The sequence below is a fragment of the Anas platyrhynchos genome, chromosome 18, assembly GCF_047663525.1.
Source record: "Anas platyrhynchos isolate ZD024472 breed Pekin duck chromosome 18, IASCAAS_PekinDuck_T2T, whole genome shotgun sequence".
Classification (NCBI taxonomy): Eukaryota; Metazoa; Chordata; class Aves; order Anseriformes; family Anatidae; genus Anas; species Anas platyrhynchos.
The window spans coordinates 9,396,361-9,421,860 of record NC_092604.1 but is presented as its reverse complement, the minus strand read 5'-3'; the positions used below and the strand labels follow the sequence as shown (position 1 = coordinate 9,421,860).

General features: G+C 42.3%; 3 protein-coding genes across 12 annotated transcripts in view; 1 reads left to right on the top strand and 2 right to left on the bottom strand.

Annotated features, from left to right (window-relative positions):
• The window catches only part of AK8 (adenylate kinase 8), a 77,019-nt gene extending 59,356 nt beyond the window's left edge, over window positions 1–17,663 (bottom strand). For 2 of the 4 annotated variants that reach the window (XM_027470611.3, XM_072025397.1), the window contains exons 1-4: window positions 9,583–9,739; window positions 7,345–7,429; window positions 3,270–3,319; window positions 2,457–2,570 (exon numbers count right to left, since the gene is read on the bottom strand). In XM_027470611.3, coding sequence (XP_027326412.3) covers window positions 2,457–2,570; window positions 3,270–3,319; window positions 7,345–7,429; window positions 9,583–9,660 — 327 coding nt within the window. In that variant the 5' untranslated portion in view covers window positions 9,661–9,739. Of the gene's footprint in view, window positions 1–2,456; window positions 2,571–3,269; window positions 3,320–7,344; window positions 7,430–9,560; window positions 9,740–16,544 lie in introns of those variants that run through there. The other 2 variants (XM_072025394.1, XM_072025395.1) reach the window with 2 other exon arrangements.
• On the top strand, window positions 9,734–15,308 carry SPACA9 (sperm acrosome associated 9). 3 transcript variants are annotated; one of them, XM_027470620.3, is made up of 5 exons: window positions 9,734–9,868; window positions 10,386–10,547; window positions 12,964–13,166; window positions 13,607–13,754; window positions 15,243–15,308. In XM_027470620.3, the coding sequence occupies exons 2-5, from the start codon at window positions 10,404–10,406 to the stop codon at window positions 15,249–15,251; spliced, it is 504 nt and encodes a 167-aa protein (XP_027326421.1). In that variant the 5' UTR covers window positions 9,734–9,868; window positions 10,386–10,403; the 3' UTR covers window positions 15,252–15,308. The 3 variants fall into 3 exon arrangements, with proteins under 3 accessions (XP_027326421.1, XP_027326419.1, XP_071881504.1); XM_027470618.3 differs by having other exon boundaries at window positions 13,607–15,308; XM_072025403.1 differs by having other exon boundaries at window positions 9,752–9,868; window positions 10,393–10,547; window positions 13,607–15,308.
• Window positions 17,664–18,716: 1,053 nt separating the features above from the next.
• TSC1 (TSC complex subunit 1) overlaps window positions 18,717–25,500 on the bottom strand; it is a 29,071-nt gene continuing 22,287 nt past the window's right edge. For 4 of the 5 annotated variants that reach the window (XM_038188086.2, XM_038188089.2, XM_005013256.6 and 1 more), the window contains 6 exons: window positions 25,173–25,355; window positions 24,685–24,795; window positions 23,993–24,115; window positions 22,845–23,032; window positions 22,591–22,752; window positions 18,717–21,801 (listed from right to left, as the gene is read on the bottom strand). In XM_038188086.2, the coding sequence (XP_038044014.1) occupies window positions 21,309–21,801; window positions 22,591–22,752; window positions 22,845–23,032; window positions 23,993–24,115; window positions 24,685–24,795; window positions 25,173–25,355 (1,260 nt within the window). In that variant the 3' untranslated portion in view covers window positions 18,717–21,308. The remainder of the gene's footprint in view (window positions 21,802–22,590; window positions 22,753–22,844; window positions 23,033–23,992; window positions 24,116–24,684; window positions 24,796–25,172; window positions 25,356–25,500) is intronic. The other variant, XM_038188088.2, reaches the window with a different exon arrangement.

Below are 25,500 nucleotides of genomic sequence, written 5' to 3'. Positions count from 1 at the left end.
ATTAGACTTCTCTATAGGATAAACCTGAAGGTGCTTTCTATTAACATTATAATAACTAGAGATGAGGGAATAATTTGCAATGATTTATCAAAAAATGTAGACTCTTTTTCTGTTCATGGAATATTTATTAGTAGCTCATGGTTTCTCAAATTTATTGAATATTCAAAAATATTTAACTTAGTTTTGGAATATTTTTACATGTAGAGTGTTCACAATTTGCTTTGAACAGTCAATATTTAAAATTCACTACTTCAGCTGTGCTCATTAGTAAGTGGCCAGGTGAGTTAGTGAATGATTGCAAGTCCAAATTTAAAAATTGAGCTTCAGAGAATAATGTATTTTAAATACTTTTTCCATCAATTCTTGTGCCAGTAAAACTCAAATGTTCTAGTCTTCACTAGAAGTAAAAAGAGCTGAAAGCATGGCTAAAGAGAAGTAAAATACGAGAACAAATATTTGCAGACCTTTTTGTAGCATTTGCCCAAATCTAGTAACAGTGGCCTACTGACCTAAAAATGAATGACCTTTGGCATCAGGGTTAATTTAGCCACAGTAACCTTATACCCATGAAACATTCCTCTAACAACATTAAATCGTGTTACATGATCTTCACACCAGACTTCCAAAACCACAGTCTTAATTCATGCTTTTCCTCTTTCCATTTATTAAATTGCTTTGGCCAGGACTGCAACTTTTTAATGCCTTGCTTGTATCAAAGGCTGTATAAACAGCTATTGTTCTGTACCTGAATAGACATTCAAAACCTATTAGTGCTGATGGATGTTATATACACTAGAGGAGTCAAGTTTACCACTTTTTTCAGCAGAAGCTGGGGTCAGTTACAGCAAAAGCAGATTTAGCCAGCAGACATGAATCAGCAAGAGAAAATACAGCTCTTGAGATGATACTTTGCCTACATTTTAAGTCACTGTAAAGCTTCTATTGATTTAGAGGAAGCAAGGATTTCCCTCCTAGTTTTAGGAGCTACACATGAAGAATCAAACTCATGTAAAAGAACAAAAGAAATGATTTAGTGAAGACATTCTTCTGGCATTTAACATCTCAGAAACAAAGGCGCAGTACTGCACAGTACTAAAACACCAACAAATTCTGCTCTTCAGGCACTCCTTATTACCTGATTAGCCTTGACATTCATGACTTTCATCTTCCACACCATCCATCTTTTTAAATCAAATAAGCCCAAAAGGACACCCATGAAAGTACATCTGTATAGTCTGAAATATGTTAATAATTAGAGTAATTAAACCAAAGGGAATTTTTGTTTTAAATTCTCCCCCTTCTAGGTTGAAATTTATGAATATAGTAAAACAATCTTTAATAATTAGAACTAAGATTTCAAAGTACATATTCTCAGTAAGAAGCATTTTCTATCATCCCAGCCAAAAGCAAACCTTTTTGCCAGTAAGTTCAGTAAGTTCAATGAACTCTCAGATCTTTAAATATATCACTTGAGCTATCTCCAAACTTCACTCATTAAGTCAGTGTAATAAACACTATTCTGTTTTCAGCCTAGTTTTCGAAAGAAACAAATTATGAAATTACACTATCTACCATCTCAGCAAATTCCAAATCTGGCCAATTTAAATCAAGTTTAGCAGAGTGTAGAATTCTTACAGATATGAAATTATTTCAATTTTTATGAAAGTAGGTCATGAAGTAGAATAAATCAACTCTAACTAGTAGACTTGTTAGGGATGGTCACAGAAAACCAAACTCCTTCCATTCTGTTACCCATGGAACACCCTGACATCTGGAGAAATGAATCAGTTAAATAGGCAGGAATCAGAAGCAAAGATGCTTCAGATTCTACCCAGGTGCTGAGTGATCTCAGTCTGCTGCTACCGCCTCAGCTTGAAAGCTTATACAGTTTTCAATAACTGACTGGATTGTCGATTAGTTTTGGAGTTAATGCACAAAGTTATTTGTGTCATGCTACAGAGAAATCAAATATGCACAACTAAGTAGCCCTGACAAATCCAAAAATGTTCTTTGTGTACATATTTTCCATAGCATTTTGTACTGAAAAAAGACTCAGAGATTAATGCTTATTTTATTGAGATTACCAAATACGTGGAAACCAGCAGATGCTTTGTTTAATGATATAATGAAACATTCTTTAAATGGCATTGTGCATTCCTGGACTTTCTTCAATTTCACCACTTGTCTGCAAGGTTACTCTACGTTTTCTTTCTTTCCAGGCCCTAATTCTATGCCTGGACACATTTTTATCTTTGTTCATATCCTCTTATCTAGCAGAGGTTAACCTTCTCTGAAGGACCCTGCACCTACATAGACATAAACCAATGTACAAACCACCATAGATACAGGAATATTTACCCTGATCTGCTCAACTCATAGCAGTGGAAATCATGGGAATGCCATATAATTCTTCTTCAGTGGCATGAGAACTACCATTATTATACCCTCTTACACACCTGTTTTCTTTCTTTATATTCCTTTGCTTCCTTTGTCAGTGCTAATGTTTCCTCGAGTAACAAAGTCTCCTGAGAGATACGTATGGCATCCAAATGTTTACAAAGCCGCATTGCCTGAGGGAAGAAAAAAAATAATACAGGATGAAATATTTGAAAAGAAAATAAAGCATTTTTTTTCAGGATACTACAGAAAGACAGAGTGTTTAAACAGACAGACTATATGTGTAACTTTAAACAGTTTCATACAAAGATGTTCAAGAGTCTACAGCTTTGAGTGAGGCTTTTTTCATCTACTGTAGTATAACATGGATTTTAAAGAAGAAAGCAGTCTTCCTAGCATGCGCACGCCACCACCATCTGTGAAATTTCTGTTGTTAGCTTTCTCTGTGGTTCAAATACAACTTCAAGATTTTCAATTAAGTTGTGCCAGTGGACAGGAGAGACAACTGGCCATGCAAACAAAGCAATCAGCAATATAGGAACTCCACAAACATGTACTTACGATACTCCTCCCAGGTTAATTAATCCTTCTAAAAAACTGGATAAACAAAGCACGCGGAGTTCCGTTGCATTACAGCAGCATCACTACCACTACCTGGGCAAGTTCTTGCATAGCTCACTTGAAATGTTTCCATTTAACTTGTACTGCAAAATACAGGCATATCCCTACGAACGCCATCCTTCAACTTGCCTTCTATCACTTCACCGATTCTGAAAACCATTTTCTCAGAATAAAACTTTCACAAGTGCTGAGCTCAGTGGAAAGTAAAAAGGTAAGTGGACAGTATTGTAACACTGGAAGAGCATACTTACAATTGTCGTTTTCCCAGAAGCAGGTGGACCGAGTATACAAATTCTTGGAGCTATGAAATGAGAATATGTGAATGCTAAGATGTAGAACAGCAAAAATCCAATCACTTTCCCACTATCCCATTGCACAATATAAATGAAATCACAATGAAACAACAATTTCAGTTGGAAATCTGCCTGAATGGAAACTTCATGATTGGGCTCCACCGAGGAGAAAAAAAAAGGCAAACACTAAGTCAGTGCCAGCTGGGTCATACTCTAATCTCCATGGTTAATGAGATTGATACCCTGACTAAACATATCATTTAAGCATATATCTATATTTGTCTACCAATTCAAACAGATAGTTTACTGGGTGAACCATAAGATATAGATATGAATAAGAAATATTCATAAGATATTAATATTTTCTTATCTTAGTTTGGCTTTTACTCCTAAAAGATTAATTCAGACCAGATATATATTGTGAAAAAAAATAGCTTGCACATGCAGGACTATTTGAAAGTGACAATTATCATAATCATAGAGTCGTTGAGGTTGGATGGGACTATCACCTAATTTCTTCTCTCATTCTCCTTACTCAGTACTATAGTAAACATACTTTTTGGCAAAGCTTTTGGCTCCCATCACAAAAAAAAGGAACCACAAAACTTTATGTTTTGATTTCCACTAAATAGGCTGTGTCAGGGTTCAGACAAAATTTAGACACTGCAAAATTAAGCACTCTTTCTCTACCCTTTGACAGCTACCTTCATGTTCTCAAGTCATCATTAAAAGTCATTTTCATCCTCCCTTTATGCTGTGTCCTAATGCATGTCTCTCTCTCTTCCCTTCCCCAAGGCAGCAAGGTGGGGAAAAATGCATCCCAGTTCTGAGAAATTCTTAATCTTACCATTGTAAGATGGTAACGAATAAGATGGGAATGAATAAGAGGCAAGATAAAACAAGGGAAAATGGAGTAACTCCTACAAAAGTATTTGGGACTTTTTGCATGAACACACCTTGAGCTGCAATTCCTTGAGCTCTCATTTCATATTAATACCTTTGATGTTTTACCATTATACTTGGGGAAAAAAACAAACACACAAAATAGAACAGACTATATACAGAGGGGACTGATGATTATTTACTGGGAGTAACATAGGTCAAAACAAAGGAGGGATCTACTAGCTTCTCTTCAGCTCTTGATAACCAAGAGAGATACAGTGTCTGACGACAGCAGACAGGGAAGGATGTGAAATGTATTTTTATAAGGCTTTCCTTGCACTTAACAGTTATTGGGCAGGTGCAATTTTTAAACATACATGAAACCCAAATTACAGATTCATCTTTACAAAGTTATCTGACTTGGAAGGTTTAAGAAAAACTCCCCCTTATTGGTTCTTGCAAGTGCAACAGAACTAGTACACAATGTAGAAAAATACTTTAAAAGGATACATCAGCTGTTTTTATCACCTAATTTCTTTCAAATGTAATGTGATTAAATCCTAGTTTTTTTTTTCTAATCTAACACCTTGAAACTCCAGCCCGATACTTAGGAATTATTTATAAACAGCGTCATAAAAGAGTGCTCGGGTGCCAACACTAATCAACTTCTTCAAACCACTTCAAAGAAAATCAAAAAACCTTTCCATCCACAGATCCTTTTGAGGTTTAACTAGGAGCATGATTTAAAATTCACAAGAAAACCCTTAGGTATTGAAGCTTTAATACACAGCTTTCTTGGACAAACGTTTGATAAAAAACGAAACATACCATTATATACACCATATCATGCTTTAATATTGCCCAGGGCTACTGTAAATGCTCACTTTGTACTAAATCTGGTTTTCTCTCTGCTTAGTGGCTTGCAGCAGATGGGGCAGTGTAATTCACTGATTTTCTCATTTGCACACTTGTAAGACTCTTCTAAAGCATTCTCCCTAAACATATGACACAAGGGCACAACCAGGACACCACTGTATGTAATGTTTAACCCTCTCCAATCAGCAAACGGTCAGTCTTTAATACCGGAGGTCTGGACCAGCAGCTAAATGAAGTGCAGAAAATCTGCAAAATTACTTCTTCATTAACAAATCATATTCCATTCCACGCTTAGACTTGACAAGATGTTACAGAATTTTCTTTTCCAAGCATTCTTAAGTTTTAACATACAAGGATGCTTTCAATAATAATAAAAATAAATAAATCCTGGGATAATGTAAAATAACAGCTGGACTCACTGAGTTCCATTTTAGTCCAAAAGGGTCTATGATTAATATTAATGTAAAAAAAAAAATGTTTAAGTTGTGAGTAAAATCCTTTGTCAAAGAGGAAAACTTCATAGCACATCATGAACATTCTTGCAGAACTTTGTTACATTTCTTCAGAGGTATAAGAGTAAAGCAAGAACTCACAGAAATGTCACTTGGATCTGGAAAGCGCTCTTTGCTAACACAAACCAAGATAAAATGTAGAAAACTAGCATCTTTGTATATTAAAGAATTATCAATCTTCATAGGCTTTTTAAGGTTTTCAGAAGGATCACATGAAAGAACAATAGCACAGAGCACTGAGTACAAACACTCAGGCACACTTTTGACCTAGGAGCTTTTCGAGACAGTTGTAAGCTATAATCATCATTAGAGTTGTTTATATTTTTAAGAGTACTTTAGATCCTATTATTAATTAAAAAGGTTTTCTAACTTCACACCTGGGATAGATGCAATACTTCTTTTCCACACATCTCTGTTTGAAATTTTCTCTAGGGCTAAAGCTGTCTAGCAAGGCAAGATCATGAAAATTCATTGCTTTACTGATGGCTCTAATAAGGGTTTTTTTCTTCTAAATAGTCAGCACCTTCTGCCATGATCAAAAAGTAAAATCAACTCAGTTACAGATTTCTGTTACATTATTTTCCATATAATTTATTTCTAAAACAACATTTAGGCTCTAATTTTAATTGGAGTGCCTTCCCTTTCTTAATAGATTTTTTTTCCAGACCAAAAGCAGACAGCATTTTTCTCTTGACAAACAGCTGCTGTAGTTCTATCTTTAGCCTCCAAGTACTGAAGTCACGAAATCAAAACCTGCCTAATTCTGTGCAAATGATACTGTGGGGCTTAAGGACAAATGTTAGATTAATGTGAAGAAATTTTATCTGCATTCTACCAAACTGAAATTCTTCTGCAAATTTTCCATGGGTCTACAAAATAGATTGATTCCACACGCTGCCCACATCAGAAAGGGCTGGACATAATTTGCAGAATTTGATTATTTTTTTTTGGATACTTAGCAGCACTTCAATCTACATCCATCTGATCAGTACCGCTATGTATAAAGAGCTCACAGCACCTCCAGTGATAATGATTTCATTGATGCTGCAGCAGAACTTTCATAATGGTTTACTATGGTTTTAAAGAAACATCAAAGCAACATGACACCAGCTGTTCCTGACAGCTCATGCAGAACAAAAATTATAGTTCAGTTGTGCATATCCAAATATAATCTGCCTAAGGGTGAACAGTTTGTAAATCAAATAATTTGATTGAGCCTACATGCTTTTATTGTGCAGAATAGAGACTTCCTATTCAATTTACCAGGTTTTGTTATACATGTGTGTAGGCACACTCACTGTTCCTTCATCTAGGATGCCACTGAGCAGTGGAACTCATTAACAACAGCTAGTAACTAACTAATCAAAAAACAGAGAATCTGCCAGCCCAGGTAGGATGGGAAACCAAATTTACACCTGACAAAAGGAGTAATTAGCGAGCTTAAAGACAACAGGAAATATCAGATGGGGCACAGAATGCATTAATAATTGATACACTAGAACTCTTTGTTATTCCCTTAGAGGGTTTCATTGTTATAACTGTTAAAGTGCATTTTTTATTAGATTACCAACTAAAAAAAAAAAAAAAAAGGAAATTAAAAAGCATCTTATTTATAGCTATCCCAAAATGCTCACTTTTTTTTTTTTTTTCTCAAGACGTGGTCTGAAAAGTTGCATCCATCATTTGCCAACTGAAGTGCAGTTTCTAAGCAGCTGTTTACAAATATAAGTTGAAGTGTCTGTGGTCTCTCTGTTTTCACTTACCATCATCATTATTTTGCTTTAAATGGTCTATCATAAACTGAATGGGATCATCTGGCTTATGAATCAAGAGTTCTTCAACCATGTTCTGAAAATAAATGGGTAATGTTAGAGGAAAATTTAACATAGCTATGTGTCACGATAGTCATGATATATTGCAATTTAAGACAATGTAATTATGAGGATCTTAAAGAGTTTATAAATGCTAATTCATTTTCTTAAGTCCCTTTCAATAAACAGAATAGAGAACATGAAACCTTTAGTAGAGGCTGAAAAAAATTAAGTAAAACAGTTTAAAAATGCCAAAAAACAAACAAACAAACAAACAAAAAAACTATTTTCTTTAGCTTAATTATGATACAGACAGATACCAGAAAGGTTTTGCTTGGGCAGTCTGGTGTAGGTAAGGGTTGAGTCAGCACTGACAAAAACCATACAAGCAGTTTCAAAACCAGCCAGCTTAAATCAGCATCTCTTCGGGACAAGTTAAACCTTTCTCAAGCACATTCCCACAAGTTCCCAACCAGCCTAGAGGACCGCAGGATAGATGAGACTTGCAGAAAACACACAAAGCCCACAACCAATCGAGACCACAAAAGCAGCACATCTCACTTCTTTAACCCTGCTGGTCTTCCTCCTGCATGAAAACTGGGGGGGGGGGGGGAGAAGGGTTTAAAGCCTTTCTCTGAACGACTGCTTTGGATTCAATTTTCTTATTAAATGTTTGAGGTTATACGGGGCCTTGCTTAGCTCCCACTGATACCAGCAGAGATCCTGCTGCTGATTTCAGCAATGACTGCAGCTTTACAGGCAGGGAAAGGAATAACACTAAGAAACACTAACTCCACTGATTTTCTTATAAAACATTTCAGCACAGCCAAGGATTCTGTGATTAAAACTAAACATCAAACAGCAGCTAACGTTCTCACTTAGATTATCTACCGAACTGCTTACACTGGAATAGGATTTTTTTTTCCTAAAAATCAGTCATAACACTTTTATATTTGAAAGTAAATTCTATAAAGTCTGTGTACTCCATGAAATGTTATACTCTAGCCAACTGATCACCTTTTATTAGTTTAATTTCCTTTTCTGCTTCATTCACTTCATGAGAATAATTAAACCACTCTATTTTGTTTATGAACTGTTTCACATGCAAATTCTGATGCTTCCAAGCCTGAGTAGCAAATAGCCTAAAGTATAAAATTTATATTTTTATTGAAATTTTATTTTAAAATGATTACTTTCCAGCATTGTTGATTTAAACTAAGAAATCTGAACTTGGCACTACAATTATCAGTGGCTTTAAAAATAACAAAGCTAGAAAATTTGGTCTTATCACAATGCCAAATTGTTCAGGCTGACCATGACTGATACTCTTGACTATTCTGTGCCCACGTCCCACCACCACCTACACACCTGCTTAATTTTATTCACTTCTGCTAAGCCCGGTTTAATTTTACACGAGCAATTCCATTAATCTCTGGGGGAGGTTCACATCTTGGGTCTCGTGTTTTTGGTTTTTGCACTTTGAGTTTTGTCAATGTTTAAGTGTAGGACAATAAATTCAAGCTCTCTTTGTACTGTTATATTGCCACAACACAGCTGAAGCATGAAGGGAAAAGAACGCTCCTCATAAATCCCATAAGCATTTTACACAGCATGAGGTCCTGCAGCTGCTTCCAGTGCCTCACAATGTGAATAAAATAAAATAAAATAAAATAAAATAAAATAAAATAAAATAAAATAAAATAAAATAAAATAAAATAAAATAAAATAAAATAAAATAAAATAAAATAAAGCCACGGTGCTCATAGCAAATGGCCTTGGAATTACATGGGGAAAAAAGAGAGGAAGAGAAAGGAGGAGGAGAAGGAAGGGAAAATAAGCTTTTGTTTTCCAGGGAGATTTGAAGAAGGCCTCACAAAGCCCGAGCTGGAAGGGCAAGGGGTCAGCACCAGTCCCCACAGGGGCTGACCCCCCTCGGCTTCGTCCCAGAGCAGCCCCAGCCCGTGCCCTCGACCAGACCCGCGGCACACAGCTCAGATTCCTCTGGGGCCGGGACTCTCCTTGCAGATCCCGGAGGCCGCTTTTGACCCTACAGACAGGCCCCGGCCCCCCTTAATCCTCTCCCCGGTGCCTTTTGCGGCCGGAGTGGGGCAGGAGGCAACCGGGACACCCTGCCCCCGGCCTCCTCACACGAGCCCGATGCCCCTCACCCGGGGGCCCGGCGCCGTTCACCTGCAGGAGCCGCCACAGCCCCCGCTGCTCCGCGTAGGCTCCCGCCGACGGCAGCCACGGCGGGCCGGGGGCGTCCATGGCCTCCCTTAGCAACCGGCGCCGCGTTGCTATGGAGTGACGTCATCACCCTGCGGCGCGCGGGGGAGGCGGCGACGTCATCGAGCGGCGACGGCGGTTGCTAGGGAGACGGCGGCGGCTGTTGCCAAGGAGACGGCGGCGCCGCCGAGCTCGGGGGGAGCAGATCCAGGCCCGGCCCCGGCCCGGCCCCGCGGGGCTGCCTCGGCCGGTAGGGAGCCGGGGAGAGGGGAGAGGCCCTCCCGGTCCGCTGAGGGGTCCCTGGGGGGCTCTGGGTGCTCCCCCGAGGGTTCGGGGCCGCCGGAAGCCGGGGGGTGCCGGGGCCCGGGGGGTTCCCTGAGGGAAGCCAAGCGGTGAGGGCCCGGCCGGGGGCGCCGGGCGGTGGCTTCGGATGGGGTAAGGGAGGTGTTGCCCACCCCCCGGGCGTCTCAGCGCGCTGTGCTTATGTTTAGAGCAGAGCCGCCGGGGTTTGTAGCATCTGACTGCCAGGGGCCCTCTGGGCTCTCTGCCTCTTTTTGCAGCATCGTTACTGCCTCACTGACTGGCTAGCTGGGGCTCAGGGCCTGCAGGGCTTTGGCACGACATATTTTCTCTTTTCTTGCGTTTTTTTTATTTTAATAAACTTTTCTACTTAGCTCCACAATTCCAACTGAAGTGAAAGATAGAATTACACGTGTAAAATCGCATAATTGCTAAAAAGTAGCTCCCTTTCTCTCCTTCTCTGCCAGAATCCAGGTGGGGGAAACATGAACGAGGTAAAGGAGGCTCTAAGAACCGTAGAACAGCACTACAGGCTCTTCCTGCAGCAGCAGTTCACGTTTATCGCGGCGCTGCAACACACCCGAGAGAACGCGCACGACATGATCAGACCCGTGGCAAGCATCGACCAGGTACAGAGCACTCGGCACAAAGTTCTCTGCTGGTGGGCACAGAGAACAAGGCAGTGCTGCCAGATGCTTGGGTCTAGTTCGGCGATGAATAAATGTTTTTACTAAGGGAAGATGCAACACAACTTGCTTCTGACATCTGTGTGTAGCTCTGCAAACCGGTGGCAAAAGATTAGGTAGGGGAGGGAAATGACTACGTGAGACTTTCCTGGTTACAGAGAAGGAATTACATCGTTCAGCATCACTTTAGGGTTGAGTTTAATACTGTCATTTCAGTTCCGAGGCGTAGCCAGAAATGCAGGGTACAAGACACAATCAAACCAAGCCTCCTTCCCCAGCCACACACGGACTCTGTAATCCTTAACTCGCAGTAAGCAGCATGCTCGCCTCTTCCCCCCGGTATTGGTGCTGCTGTATCTTTCTATAGTGCTTATTAAAAATAATGGCTGTGTTACCGACATAGGATGATGGATCGAGGGCTGAAACTCCCAGGTGGGCTAGGTGTTTTCTGGGCTGGTAAGTGAATTGTCTTGGAATTTTTATAACACAGGATGTTTTAAGTAGTGCAAAGAAGTTAGACCACTGGAAGACAAAGGGGGAAGAAATATCAGGATAAAATGAGAATTGTGGATGTAAGAAAGCAGAACCCAGGCTCAGAACCCAGATGCGTGCCCAAGTCGGAGTGAAAGCCAAGCTCTGATTAGGATGAAGAAACAGAAGTGAGCTGCTTGTCTTTTCTGAGGGCTGACTCAATTCTAACATATGGGCTTCATTCATAACATTGAAGAGGATCTGGACAGACATAAAACAGATCCATTTTCTTCCAAAAATAGGCACTGAGGTTTCGTATTGCATTATTATGTCTCAAACGTGCTGATACTTCAGAAGGATGGAGCAGGCTTGGACTCTCTTTCTTGGCAGGGTTGGAAGGCCTGCTTTTTGTGGGGGCGAGACCTCATAGGTAACTACTTCTGCAATTAACTGATCCACAGCATCCTCTGTGACGTGGTAACATGAGCTTAGTGGTGGCAAACCATACTGCACAGAGAGCCCTAAGGGTATAACCTTGCTGCCCTAGGGGGAGAGTGGAAAAAAGAAAAGAGCAGGGTACTGGGGAGAAGGGGGAAGAACTGGTGCAGCACAAACTGCTGATCCCTTGTGCAGGAACCGAGAGAAATTTCACCGGGGATGCAACCAGACAGGAAATAGCAACAGCTCCTTAAAGACTTCTGCAGGGGACAGGGTACGAAGGCAAATCCCCAGTGGTTTTGTGAGACAAATTCCTCAGTCACTTGCTTCATCCACAGACTCAGATGACCCAGCAGGTCCCTGTGCTGCAGAGCGTGGCTGTGCTCGGGGCATTTGTCCGGTGTAGGAGCTCTCCCTGAACCCCCTGGGCTGCAGCTCAGGAGCCAGCAAGTGGCTAATGCAGACCTGTGTGATCCTTGCCAGCCATTGCTCGTGTTGTCCTGGTCCCCATGCTGGGTATGCAGGTGCATTAACTCCCTTCTGTTGATACTGACAGAAAGGAGTCCTGTAATCCTATCGCTGAACAACCAGGCTAAAATGCTATTCTCTTTAGGACTATTTCTGCACACAGCAACAATAAAAAAATCCTGCCACTCACACGGACACAACGCACCGTGAGCAGAGCAGGAGGAGAAATCTGTAGTGGAAATGGACCCGTAGGGGCCTTTTTTATTTTTCTTACAAACCTGCTGAGAATTTGCCCAAGTGCATTGCATGGCTTTTCTGTATGCACAGGCTGTTCCAGTGCTGGAACTGTTCCTCTGTTCTTATCCTGAAATCTTACAGAAAGCACTAAAGGTGTTTGAGTCCAGGCAGGACTGCCAACCAGCCGCGCCGTGCTTTGTATTCCGACCACTCACGCCTGAAGTGGCTGCAATGCCTTTGGAGAAGGGACTTAATCTCTTGGCATAACGTCTCGTCATACAGTGCCATTCACTCTGGGTAACAAAAACAACAAAAACATTCCAGGGAAATAGAGAATATCATTGCTATAACTGGTTGGTAAGGACAATTTAAGTTAAATGGTTTTAATTTTGCATTCACATCTAGTGGTACCAAATAAAGAGCCACGGAGAACGCGCACATATGTGAGCACATCCACGCTATTACTCCAAACCACTTGCAGCTTGGTCACTGCCCCCACCTCCCACCCCACTCGATGCAAGCAGCTGTGGCAGCGGAGACAAAACTCTGCTGACATCCAACCTCTCTCTGCAATGCTCGGAGAAGAGCTGTGCTTTTGGCTGCAGCAGTCCCACACTTCTTCAAAGAGGGACTCCCTCAGAGTCACAAGAGAAAGCAGCTTCTTGTCACTAACCTGAGCAACTTTGCAGCACATCAAAATGTAATTTAATGTGCGTGACCCTGTCTTTCCCTATGTACTCCACAGGTACAGTCCTACATGGACCATTACTGTAACAATTCCACGGACAGGCGTATCCTCAACATGTTCCTGAGCATCTGTAATGACCTAAGCAAGCTCTGCCACAAGCTGGAGGCCGTGCATCCTGGTAACAGCACCACCAACGGCATTTTGGAAAGATGCAAGCTGCTCCTTAGCCACAGCAACGATCTGAGCACCATCCGAGCTAAGTAGGTCTTGCCATCAGCTTGGTCTCCTTGAGGCGATTGAGGGAACACGAACATTCCTACTTGACTTCTCTGTTGGTTTCTCTTGTAACACCTCTCTGGCTTTAGCAAGGATAAAAGGAGCTACCCAGTTTACAGATCCAGCTGTTGTGAAAACATTGCCAACCTCCACTCACACAAAGGAATTTATCTGTGTATTTGTTCATTTTACTGGGGCGTGGAAGGTCATACACAGGCAGGTCAGTACCCTGAGGTCACGTGCATTGATGAGGCAGTTTGATCCTTCTGGATCCCTTCCATCAGATATCCTACAGTCTCTTCCTCCCTCCTGTTCCTGCTCTGTGTAGGGTTAATTTCCGTGGGGCAAGTGTTTGTACATGCTCTTGAACACCAGGGTTGCGCTGCTTGGGCTGCTCTGCTGACTGTGTCCTTCTGTGCCGCAGATATCCCCACGATGTTGTGAACCACCTGAGCTGTGATGAGGCCAAGAACCATTACGGAGGTGTGGTGAGCCTCATCCCCATCGTTCTAGACTGCATGAAGGAGTGGCTGTACCACACTGAGAAGCTGCCGCGGCACATGCTGCATAATGTGAGTGGTAGAAGTGCTCTCTCTGAGAAGAGGGCACCCGAGGACGAACCAGCTAGGGCAGCCATTTCCCAAAACCCACCTTCCGTCCACCCTGAAGCTCAGACCTCAATTAGTAACAAAGATTGTGTACAAGTGCAGGGGAGTAAGCATGTCAGAAAGAAGCACCCGAATGACACAGAAAATCACAATGGGAAACTGAAAAGTCCTTGGAAACCACCTGGTAGACATGCCTTTTAAGGGATGGAAGTTCATGCTTCTCCTGCTTTCTGCCTTTAATCAGGTGGCTGATTAAAATCAGTGAAATGAATACTAGAGATCCAAGTTCTGAAGAGTTAGTCCTGTCAAATAGCCTTTGACACTCCGCTCTCCCTTGCTATTATTTCCTCTCTCCTCCTAAAAGTCATATCCCAGCAGCAGGAGCTGTACCACACATGGTTGCTTTCACAGGCATTGTGGTGAGAGCAGGGAATAATCAGGAGTAATCAGGTTCTAATCACGGATACAAATCTCAGGCAAGCTACCCAAAACAGGATTTTACAGACTTTCTCAGACTTCTTTCTGAGAAATAGCCACTCAGTCCCAAAAGCTGGAGGTGTGAATAACCAGCATGTTTGAAGGACATGATGCAGAGCAGCAAAAGTCTCTCAGTAAGGACTCAGAAGCATGTCTGACATTCACACTGGGCTTATCACTAAAGTTCCCTCACCCCAGCTGATCCCATTGAAATTGCCTGGTCTGTGCACCAAAGAATCAGTGTTTGCAGGACCCTCATGATGTCTCCCTTGCACATCACAGGCTACAGAAACGGTCATTCATCGAGCCTTAGCTACACTGACCGGGCTCTGCTGGATTCGTGCAGGTTCTCTCACCATCACCAACCAGTACACACCACACAGAACAGTTTCCTTTATGCCTGTTTTGACTCCTTAGCTGTTAGCAGCTAGAGATATAAAGGAGGACAACCTTCATTTTGCACCTAGTTTGGTGTATTGACAATATTCCAACTTGAATAAACGCCCCCTTCCTCCCCAGACCTCTGCAAAGCTAACAGGAAGTCATTTCCATTAAATGTGATTCAGGGAACCTAGGGGGAGCAGAGAGATTCAGCTGTGGCCATTTTCAGATGGTTCCTTTTTAAACTGCAAACTAAAATGTCTTTCCCCTCTTTCCAGAAAAGAATCTAGCTTTTTTTTTCAAGGGTGTGATGATGCCTAATTAATTAAAACTGAAAGGCATTTGAAATAGTCTTGTGCTGCTTTTATAACAGCACTTTGCAAGTCCAGCACGATGACTTTATACCAGTGCTGAGCACAGCTTGCTTTCCAGCCTGCTTAGCGAGGGCCAGCAGAGTCGCAGGCCCTCCCCCATTCCCCACAGCCAATATGCATCTTTTGTGGTGCTTTTCTTCAAGCACAGTTAACTACAAACTTAGGATCTCAATAACGCAATGTCTTCCCTGTATCTGACTGCTCTTTTCCCCTCCCACAGGCAAATTAGCACCTGTTCTTTGCTTCCTGCTGGAAGACACTTCTGAATAAACAAGTTCCCTTTGCATATCTATCTCAGTTTGCTAAAATTGTGGAAAGCTTTTTCCTTAAGATGACCAGATTTTGGCAACACAGGCAAAAAAAAGAAGGGAGAATTATTATAGAGGAGGGAGCACAGGAAGGAATGATAGCTCAGATGAAATAGGAAGTACTTTCAGGAACATTTTTTCTCCTCACACAACCTCCTGTTCCTTTGCACTTTCTTTCCTTCCCCTAACTCCATATGCCACTATATAATACATCAATCCACTCTGGAGAAGGGGCCTGTATTTGGGAGACATCACATCCCAGCTGAATTGAAACGTGGTGAACTTAAAAATGATAATGAAGCCTGCTGAGGTCACACAGATTCTCAGGCACTAAGGGGGTCACAGACAGCACAATGTGCCTGTTGCCACCTCGGGCTTTATTTGGGAGCTCTGCTGCAGAGGTAGCATTATAAAGAAAAATACAAGATGCTCACAGCTGCCCTTTAGTGCTTCATGTTGCAAAGACAAGTGTCTGCTAACACTGTTTTAGAAAGTTTTCCAAACCAAGTAGGTGCCACGTTGACTGAAGGATGACAAGTTTCGGGACATGAATGAAATTTCCTCAGATATTGTTCCTGGCCTTCCTAACCCTAGCTATCATAGCATTTAAATTTGACTACGCAGGCTCTGATCAGACCAAAATTATGCTCTGCTTTGTAGTTCCTTTTCAGCTTCCACAGTTCAAGACAGCACAAAGTGCCTGTCAGAACAGTCCTGTCAAACCTCGGCTACCTTCCAGACCTGCTGTTCAATGTTCGTTCACACCTGACAGAGGTTGTGACACACACAAGAAACCCACAATCCACAAATTTTAATAATTATTTCTAACCCAGCCCCGTCCTTTCAATCGGTTTTACGCAGACAAAATTTTAAGACAGCAGCAGAAAAATGACGGCGTGAAACTCAGGGTCTGAGGTTTGGCAATGACTCGACCAGAATCTGTTGGAAGACTGCAAAGTTAAACCTCACAAAAACATCCAGACAAATTACTTAATTTCCATACAAGTTCTCCTCTTCCAGAGTGGATGGACACTTCAAAAGAGAAAAAGATACAGCGAGAATTGTTTTTCTCTATTACAAATCAAGCTGTTTGAAGAATTTACATAAACAGGATGTAAACGCCAAGCAGAAGTGCAGAAGTTTTACTTTAGCCTCTGAGAGCACAACACCGCAGGAGACACTGGGAACCCAGGCAGGGCACCGGAGTGACTTACCCCGGGGTCTGTCAGCCAGTGCAGGAAATAAATGCTGCTTTGCTTTCAAACACGGCAGCGGGGACACGGGCTGGTAGGAAACGATCCCAAAAAATCCTGGTGTTTGTAGGCTCTGCGATCCCCTTGAGCTGCAGGAGGGTCAAACCCGGCTTTTACCAAGGCGCAACCGATTAAACCCCTAGATTAAACTCCAGATTAAACATCCAGGCCCTGCTCGGCCCCCGGGAGGTCACCACAGCCTCGGGAGCGCCCCGGGGGCACGGGGGGAGCTCCCCGGGGAGAGCCGGACCCCGGCGGCCCCCTGAGGGGAGCGGTGCCGCTGCCCAGGGCAGCCGCGGGCCTCGGGGGGCCTCTAGCGGCCGCCTCAGGGAAGGCGGCCCCGGGCCCCGCAGAGCCCTGCTGAGGCACCCGGGTCTTGGGGCCTCCGTGAAAGCCTCCTAAAGGCCGTTTGTATCCTAAAAGCCGTTGGTAAGGCGCTCAACCAGCCCCACAGCCTCAAAAGGGCTTCGCCACCAGAATGGTTGCTTTCCCAGGCACGCAGGCGCCAGCCCCTCCTGGCTGCTTCCACAGGCTCTTCTTGGCTGTGCCCGTCCTGCTCCATCACCTCGCTGGCCTACAAACACCTCGTAGCCCACAGCAGCTTTGTTTCTGTCAGAGCTCTGAATTCAGCTGGGGGTGGGCATAGCAACCACCAAAACCCAGCTCTTGGTCACGGATGGCCAGCCCAGAGCCCTGACATAACCATGAGTTCACCCAGCGAGGCATAATTAGAGGAGGTCCTCAGCTTCAGGTAAAAAGTTTCACCAAGATCACAGATGCCAAAATCATGAAAAGCACCAGCCAAAATTATTTGGAGTTAAGCTTTGCATGAAAAGTAAAGCCGAGCTCCACCTGCCAAGCTGCCACTGGATCAAATGAAGTAACTCAGCTCCTGTTGCTTCTCTGAACTACTCTGTAACCACTTTTCAAATTCAGGCCACTGCACCTGTAGCTAGATAGTTCCAATAAATCAAGATGAACCAGCTAAGATGCTTAAAAATTGGGAAATAAAGTTATTTCTTTCACTAGTGTCCACTGCATGCTTATTATTTACAGCTGGGTTTATGAGCTACCAAGCACAGCACTCCACATCCGTGAGTACCTTCTTTTTGTACCTTGGTGGACAAACTTCTGTGGGTAATATTACCTAATTATTTTTACACTGTTAAGTAGTTTTTCCCCTTTAAGCTTGTTAAGCGATATGCAAACTGTATTTAAAATGAGGCAAGATCAACTTTCTGCTTTGTTTTCCTTTCATTTACACCATGCTGTAAAACATACCCCATTGCAGAAGACTGAAAGCCAGCTTTCCCTATCGCCTAGCCCCAAGATAAGGCTCAGGGTAACTTTTATATAAAATTTTCTATTAAGTGCTCTTGTTCAACCAATGTGTTTTCACAGACAGACTGTACATCACTTGTGCCATGCCCTTGTGTGGGTTGTTCAAATTTAAGAATTATACTTAATTCTGTAATTGCAATGCTGAGGTTCAATATATGAATTTCTAAATTGCTTTGAGCAACCTTTCAACTATTTTTATTTCTTTGAGGGAAAAAAATACAGTAAGAAACGCTAGTTAGGGAGGCTAAGAAGAGAGACAGGCGAAATGAAAACAACCTTAACCTAATATATCAAGCTTACAGTGAAATCACCTCCCAAATCCCCCTTGGTTTGAAGAACTGCCCTGCGTACAGTGACTCTTGAGCAGGTTACAGAAGAGGGAAGCACGTATGCAGGGACAGAGCAAGCCACCCAGCTATGCAACCAGCAGTCTGACATTTTCATCTGTTAATTTCCCTTAACTGTAACCTCTAGACCACATAAACAATCCCCTACAAAGCTAATATGCAGATGTGCCGTGCCGAAGCGTCTGTGGTTATTTTGTGGATTATACCGTCACGTCATTGTTGAGGTTGTTTTTCCACAGAAGATAAAAAGCCATTAGCTCCACACAGAAAAGGGAGCTTCTAGCAAAGAACCCCATGCCAAAAGGGGCAGACCCCCTTATCTGCTCAGTACTACTCAGCATACAGATCGTGGAAGATGCTTCAATGCAGAGTTTGTTTCTCCACGTTTTGTCTCAGCACACCTTGGCCCCAAAGAGAGTGGCTCGCAGGGAATTTAACACAGTAGTGCAAAACAATACATTTTATTTGTTCACAGTTAAACACAAGCAACTGCCTTGACATTTTAGAACATTCTAATACGGACAGCAAAACCTCCTTTTGGTTTAAGTTCTCTTTAGCTTAGGATTGTACCATTTCCTCGTACTTCATATTTATGGCATTTAATGTAGATTGTTTAACATGCTTACAAAGAGCGAGGCAGGGAACAGATTAAATTGACGAAGACAGCAATTTTAGATTTAACTAAAAGCAGTCAGTTAAAAAAAAAAATCTGTTTCCACTTCACTGATGGGACCCCTTCAAACAAACTGCAAGTTAACTACATACAGCAGATACATGATTTTTTGACTTACAAAAAAATTGCAAAATTTGTTCCTCCGTAATCTTTGTGGTCCATAAACAAACCTAAAGTGGTTTCCGTTACTATCCTGGTGCTAAAATCCTTTTTTAAAAGAAGAAAAAAGCCACCTCATCAATGAGCTTGCATTACCGCCAGGGCATTTTTGTAACCCACAACAAAAACCGCCTCTCCTCAGAACAAGTGAGGTCATCCCAGAAGCAAGACACTCTTCTGGGGCTCGGCGAAGCAGGATGGTCGAAAACTCCTGCAACACAACTCCACCCAGCAGCTGAGGCAGCCCTTCAAGGGCCATGTGCAAACCGTTCAACTCCCGGTGCTGGGATCCGGTGGGGTGAGAGGCAGGAAACCTCCAAATCTTACCAAAACATACGCTACCACGTTTGCTACCACTAAGTCTTAGAAAACCTACAGACATGTCGACAAAACCAGTCTGTCACTTACAACCAACTCTCTATTTTCTATTCCATGCAGATTCAAGCTTTGACAAAACCACTGAAGTTCACTTTTACTTTCAGAGTTAGGACTGACCAACCGAAAGGACACTGAGTATAATTTAGACAGGCAGAAATGTATTTAGACCCTAGGTGTTAAGTAAAAATTGGAAATGGGAGGCAAAGTAGTGTCCAGCACACGTTCACATGCCACCAGCCCCTGTGACAGACTCCTTTTGCTGTTCAGCTTACAAAGGGAAGTGAACTACAAGTGCAAGTGTACTTGGCTTTGATTTGTATTTGAGACAATTCTTCAACAGCAGCTGCCACCCACAGAATGTTAAAGAAAAGAGACGTGATGCAGGATACCTGTGAAGCCTGATATGTCAAAGTACGCCTGGACCCAGACGTACCCAAGGTTTAAAATAAGCACACTGCCTTCCTAACTGCAGGCTCTGTTCTGTCACAAAGGAGATTGAGTCTGACCACTGACAAGCCCTGATCCTGCCATCCTCCTTCACAGAAGGCTCACCATTGACTTAAACATGATTAACATGGAAAGGCTTCGTGACAGAATTCAGGTTCTCGTTTCGAGCAGGCTGCTTCTTCAGTCTTGTCCTTTAAGGAGATGGGGGTGAAGGGGACATACCTAGAGCCAAACTGACATTGCTGAGCTGAGAAGTGTGCTGCAGGCAGAGCAGAACAGCACTCAAAGGAAACCGTATTCTGTAAGTCAAGCCTGAAAACACACTCCCAGGAAGTGAGAGGCCTAGTTCTCAGCCTTGGAACACTGCAGTCTTGCTCAGACCAGGAACAAAGACCAGAATTCTGAAGGACATCAGGCAGGACAAGTATTTCCCTGATTAAAGAAACAAATGCTCTTTGCACATCTTTGTGAGCTGCAAATCGTCATTCTACATCCATGTTCTGCATGCTCTCCCTACTCGAATAAAGCTTCCTCTTCCTTCTCCCACCCCAATAGCTTTCCCAAATGAACCAGTTTGAGGTCAGTACCAGTCTGTCAGGCAAACACTTAAGATACCACCACGATCAGAAGCTAGTGTTTTAACAAGTCTTCAGCATATATGGTCTCTGCATTACAAGCTCCAGTTCCTTACCAAGTGTCTGTTCAAAAGAAACCTTCCAAGAAATGTTAAGGACAATATAAACAATGATTATGAATTACGGCGAATGAATCGTTTTGCAGAGGTACACCGTTCCTTAAACATTTAGGTATTCAGAGTCCAACTGCGTGAAGACTGGGCTCTGAGGGATGTGGGACAGTGGACAGGCAAAACAGAGACCCTTGGGTGAACGCACTAGAAATTCTAGTGCTGCTCCTTTCCAGGATGAAAACAACCAAAGTCACCCAGACAGGCAGCACAATGAACTGCTCTAAATTGGAAGCTTGCAAGGAAATACAAAGCATTCGTAGTAGACTCACAAATGTTAATTTGGCCTCATATTGCACTCAAGTTCATAAATGCAGCCACTCACTGGGGACAGGGAGAAAGGGGGAAAAAAAATACTTGCAAATGCTAAGTTGTCCCTTCAAATTAGTACACGCTGCTAAAGACTGATTTTGAGAAAGAAGCAAGAGTTAGGCTGGGCATTTCAATTCCAGACCCCAAAATCCACTTTGCATTCGTTCAGCAGCCTTCTTCCATTACTGGACATCGATCCTATTCCGCTGCATGAGCTAGCTGCTCAGACCAAAGAAACAAAAAAGCTTTTAGTTAAACTTGCATTCACGCCTCCTGTTCTATGCCAAGAATATGAAAATAACACTGATTGACTATCTTCTTTTTTAACTGTGGTCATGATGAGTTTCATTGTAGTCCATGATATGAAGCTGTCCAACACTGCTTTCGGGGATCTTAGGTGAGAGGCTGTTACTGGGGCTTGGAGGGGCCTTCGTCTCCATGTTGGGATCTTTACATAGTTCAGTCTTTAGAGTATCAGAAAGGCTGTTGATGGTTCCACCCTGCTCATCGCACTGGCTCTCACTCTTGTTGCGAAATAATTCTCGGGACTTCATTCCAAGGAAGCTCTGGGAGCTGGGGAGTGAACCTACAGTCAGTGGGACAGTAGTTGAGGGCTCCAGCAACATGGACGTCTCCCAGCGATTGATGAATCTCTGGTTCTGGTTTTTCTCTGGGGTGGAGAGCTCGCTGTTGCTACCACTCTTACTGCTACTACTACCTCGAGTGCTGGGAGGTTTGGTTTCTCCATTTCTACCAATTGTTTCTTCGCTGTATCCTGCCACAGCATCTGCACAACCTTCGTTACCACAATCCAACCTGGTTTGGAACAAGAGAGGATACAGCGTCAAGGAAATGGTAGCAACTTCACAATGGAAATGGAAATGCTAGGGAGCACAGGCCTTACTTTCCATTTCTGCAACTGCATATATACTTCAGCAGGCCTACACCAGCTTTCCTCCGCAGTTTTGTAGTGAAGCAGAAGCCACAGAGAGCAACCATGCAGGTGTCACACTGAGCCTTGCAACATCCCATGTTTAAAGCCCAAAGCTGCCAATAATCCCGAAGCAGAACAGAGCTGTCTCCTGACCCATTAAGGAAAAGGAAGGTATCTATACATTGTCCTGGAAGATATCTATACATTGGCCTCTGGTTGTAGATCCTTCTTTTAGCCATCGCAAAATAAGCTGTTACCTACAAATCTGCTTGCAGTGCAAGAAATTATCCTCGTGCAGTAGAAGAATGTGGTGCAGAAAAAAAAGGGACGATCTGAGTGAAATTACAACACTACTCGGGCATTTTAGGAAGATGTATGTAAAGTAACTACTTAAAGGCATAACAAATTATAGGCTAAAGAGACCAATCTACGAGACAAATTGGGTATTTGCCTCCAAGTGTGAATAATGTTCAGCTATCTGAGAAGTATTTCCTAAACACTGCCAATTTGGACAGTGATTCTCAGTAACCCTGGAAGAGTCCTGAACCTGATTCAGTCTGTAATTGGGAGATAACAGAAATACTTTGAGCTGATGTATCCAAGTGCTAGGAATTCCCCAGTGATAAATTCCAAAAACTGGTCGCAAGCCCAGCATATATCGCTGCCCTTACCTTTCTTCTGCTGCTTCAGCTGCTTCTGTTTTTTCATCTTCAAGTTTTTTCAATAAGCTGCTCTTCTCCAGCCGGCCAAACAGATCCAAGATCTCCAGCTCAAATGCCTGGGTGATTCTTTTCTGGGCTTTGTATCTACTTTCTACTGCTTGCAGCTGACCTCTGAATGAGAAGATAAACAAAAGCCCATCAGTTCGTTTCTTCAGATTCTGCCTCAAATGTAACACTGAACCTTACAGCCAGTAAATCCCTACCTTGCTTTGATTTTGACATCTTCCAGGTATTTCTTTTGCTCCACGAAGAGATGGTCCTTTTTAGAAAGCTGAGATTCCAGTTCAGCTATCCGTTTCTGGGAAGCCTCGAGCCTTTGGCTTTGCTGTTGAACACACAATTTTGCTTTCTCCAGATCTTTCCGATAAGCAGCGTGCAACATTTCAACCTCCTCAAAGGAAAGAACACAGTGTTAAAGTATAATTTGATTGTGTGTTGTTTTTATTAATATTTAGACATGGTTCTGATGCTATAAATAGGCACAGTTTAAGCAGGATGGAACAAAAGCTTTTCTAAAAACAGATATGGAAAGCTGGATACTCTGAGGATGCACACTACATTACTGTGAAAACAATTTTACATCATTGGAATTTATTAGCACATTAATGTTCCTTATTTAAAAAAAATTCAGCCAAGTAAACTTGCCAGTTCTGCACCAGATTAGACAACCTTCATTTTAAGACAGTTTTTGCAACATGACCTTCATTAAATACCAGTAAAAGATTTTTTGTTTGGCTTACTATTCACCTTCTTCAATTACTTGCTCTCACGCAGAAACAGTTCAATTGTTGTGTAAGTTACTTGCTTCTAATTAAAAAAAGGTCTCTTTGAAGTCAGGAAGTAAAACCATATGAACCACAGAAGTTTTAGTAAAGTTGGTACCAACTCTTAATAAGAAAGCAATTGAGTGAGAAGAAGAATACTGCGTGTTTTAAAACAGCATCTCACAGTAACTGGTAAAACCCCAGTTAAGAACCTTCTACAGATTTCAGCAATACTATTCTATGTTTCACAATTTCACATCACTTTACCTCCAACAGTCTGCTGTCAATTACAGCAAGAACACAGCAACCTACTCGGTTTACAGCAGTGGCATGAAGAAATTAAGAAGAATTTATATCAAGTGGCTAAAACTGACCTGACTTCAGGTGTACCCTAACGTACCCTTCTAAGCTTTCAAAAACAGCGCACTGGAGAGATTCCATAACCACACAGTGCACAGAAAATATCTGAACAAAAGGCTAACAAAACATGTTATAAAGCATTTCCTTTATTCTGACCACAAGGCCGAGAAGAGCTTGATGACGACTTCAAGCCAAGTATTCCCAAAAGGCCCTGTCTGCAATTGTACCTTTGTAGTGTCTGTGTGCTTGTGCTGCAACTGCTCCAGGTACAACTCATTGACCTCTCCAAGAACCAGAAGCTGTCTGTTCAAGAACTCCATCTGCTGTTGCACTGATTCACTGTTGGAAAGCTTTAAAGAGAAATTAAAGAGATTCAAGCACTGAAATGAATAGTTCAGCAGGAAAGTCACAGTTGACTGGCACTGTGTTCACAGGGTATTTTATAAAAAAAAAAAAGGGAGACAAATACAAGAATGTGATGCACCACAGATCATAAGTGGTGAAGAAATGAATTTTCATAAAGCTGGTGACAGTCTATACAGAATTTCACCATACAGACATTGCTTCCCTCAAGACAACCAAGTTTCCACTTACATGAGAAGTCCATTTAACTTCCAACATAAACGCAATTTCTGTGATGCCAAGGTTTAGCAGAGCTTTAACACAAGTTCATATTGCTCAATCTGGGAATTCCTACTGTGCAAAGATCAGCCAAAATGAGAAGTTTCAGAAGCCTTTGATCTGAGTTTAGAATTTCTTCACCACAACACATTTCTGTGTGTTGTTTTTGCGCAATGAATATCAGATTCTATGGAACTAAGCACAGGCTTTCAGAACAAGAAAAAACACCTGATAACAATCAACTGAGAAAATAAACAGAAAGACTCAAAGGGACTCTGGGAACAGTGACTTCTCTTACCTTTTGAGAAACCTGGCTAAGCAGCAGTTCTGTGTGACACACCTTGTTGTTAGCTTTCTTTAATTCTAACCTCAGATCTGCAATCATATTCCGGCAGTCTTCCAGCTTGGTCTGTTCAAACAAAAAACTCACTCAGGGTTCTGAAACTTTAGCAAGGAGTAGCAATGGCATATGGCTGGAGGGCCATAACCACCAGGACCGTAAATCAAGTTATACCGAGCGCTTGTGAAAGTCCCAAAGCCAGCTAAGAAACCACATTTTCCTATTTCCAAATCAAAATGGAACAAAACAGACCTATAAAAGGACAATGACTGTCCAGATAGGCATTTCCAATTATGCACTGTCTTACTCTGAATTAGGACAGTATCTCTAATGGAGATACGTAGCTTTCTCTTCAGATATTTCATGCCACGTCAGCAGGAAGATTATTTTTAACCTCTCAGTAAGGAGACAACACAATTTTGTTCAGTGTTCTGTCTGCTTCATACCTGCAATTCCTGGCTCTGGTTGTAGAATTCCTCCCGGTCATGTTGCAGCTGCCTGATTTGGCTGTGAAGCTGAGCCACTATATTTTCATGTTCCTCCTGAAACTGGTGGTACCTGGCCTGTTCTTTCTGCAGACTCAGTTTCAAGGCCTGGATTTCTTTTTCCTGTAGTTTCAGCTGGTCTTTCTGTTAAGAAATGCACATGAAGCATCAGGCAAGACATCTGCTTTATCGGTTAGAACATCTACCCTAAGCCACTAGCTAAGTAAAGCACTAACATCAGTTAAACAACATGCAGGCTCAACACCTCTCCGTAAATAGAACATATATA

Coding starts and splice junctions, on each gene's coding strand:
- SPACA9 (XM_027470618.3), top strand. CDS start 10,404: ATGAACGAGGTAAAGGAGGCTCTAAGAACCGTAGAACAGCACTACAGG. Junction 10,548..12,963: donor CCGTGGCAAGCATCGACCAG/GTACAGAGCACT, acceptor TGTACTCCACAG/GTACAGTCCTACATGGACCA. Junction 13,167..13,606: donor CTGAGCACCATCCGAGCTAA/GTAGGTCTTGCC, acceptor TCTGTGCCGCAG/ATATCCCCACGATGTTGTGA.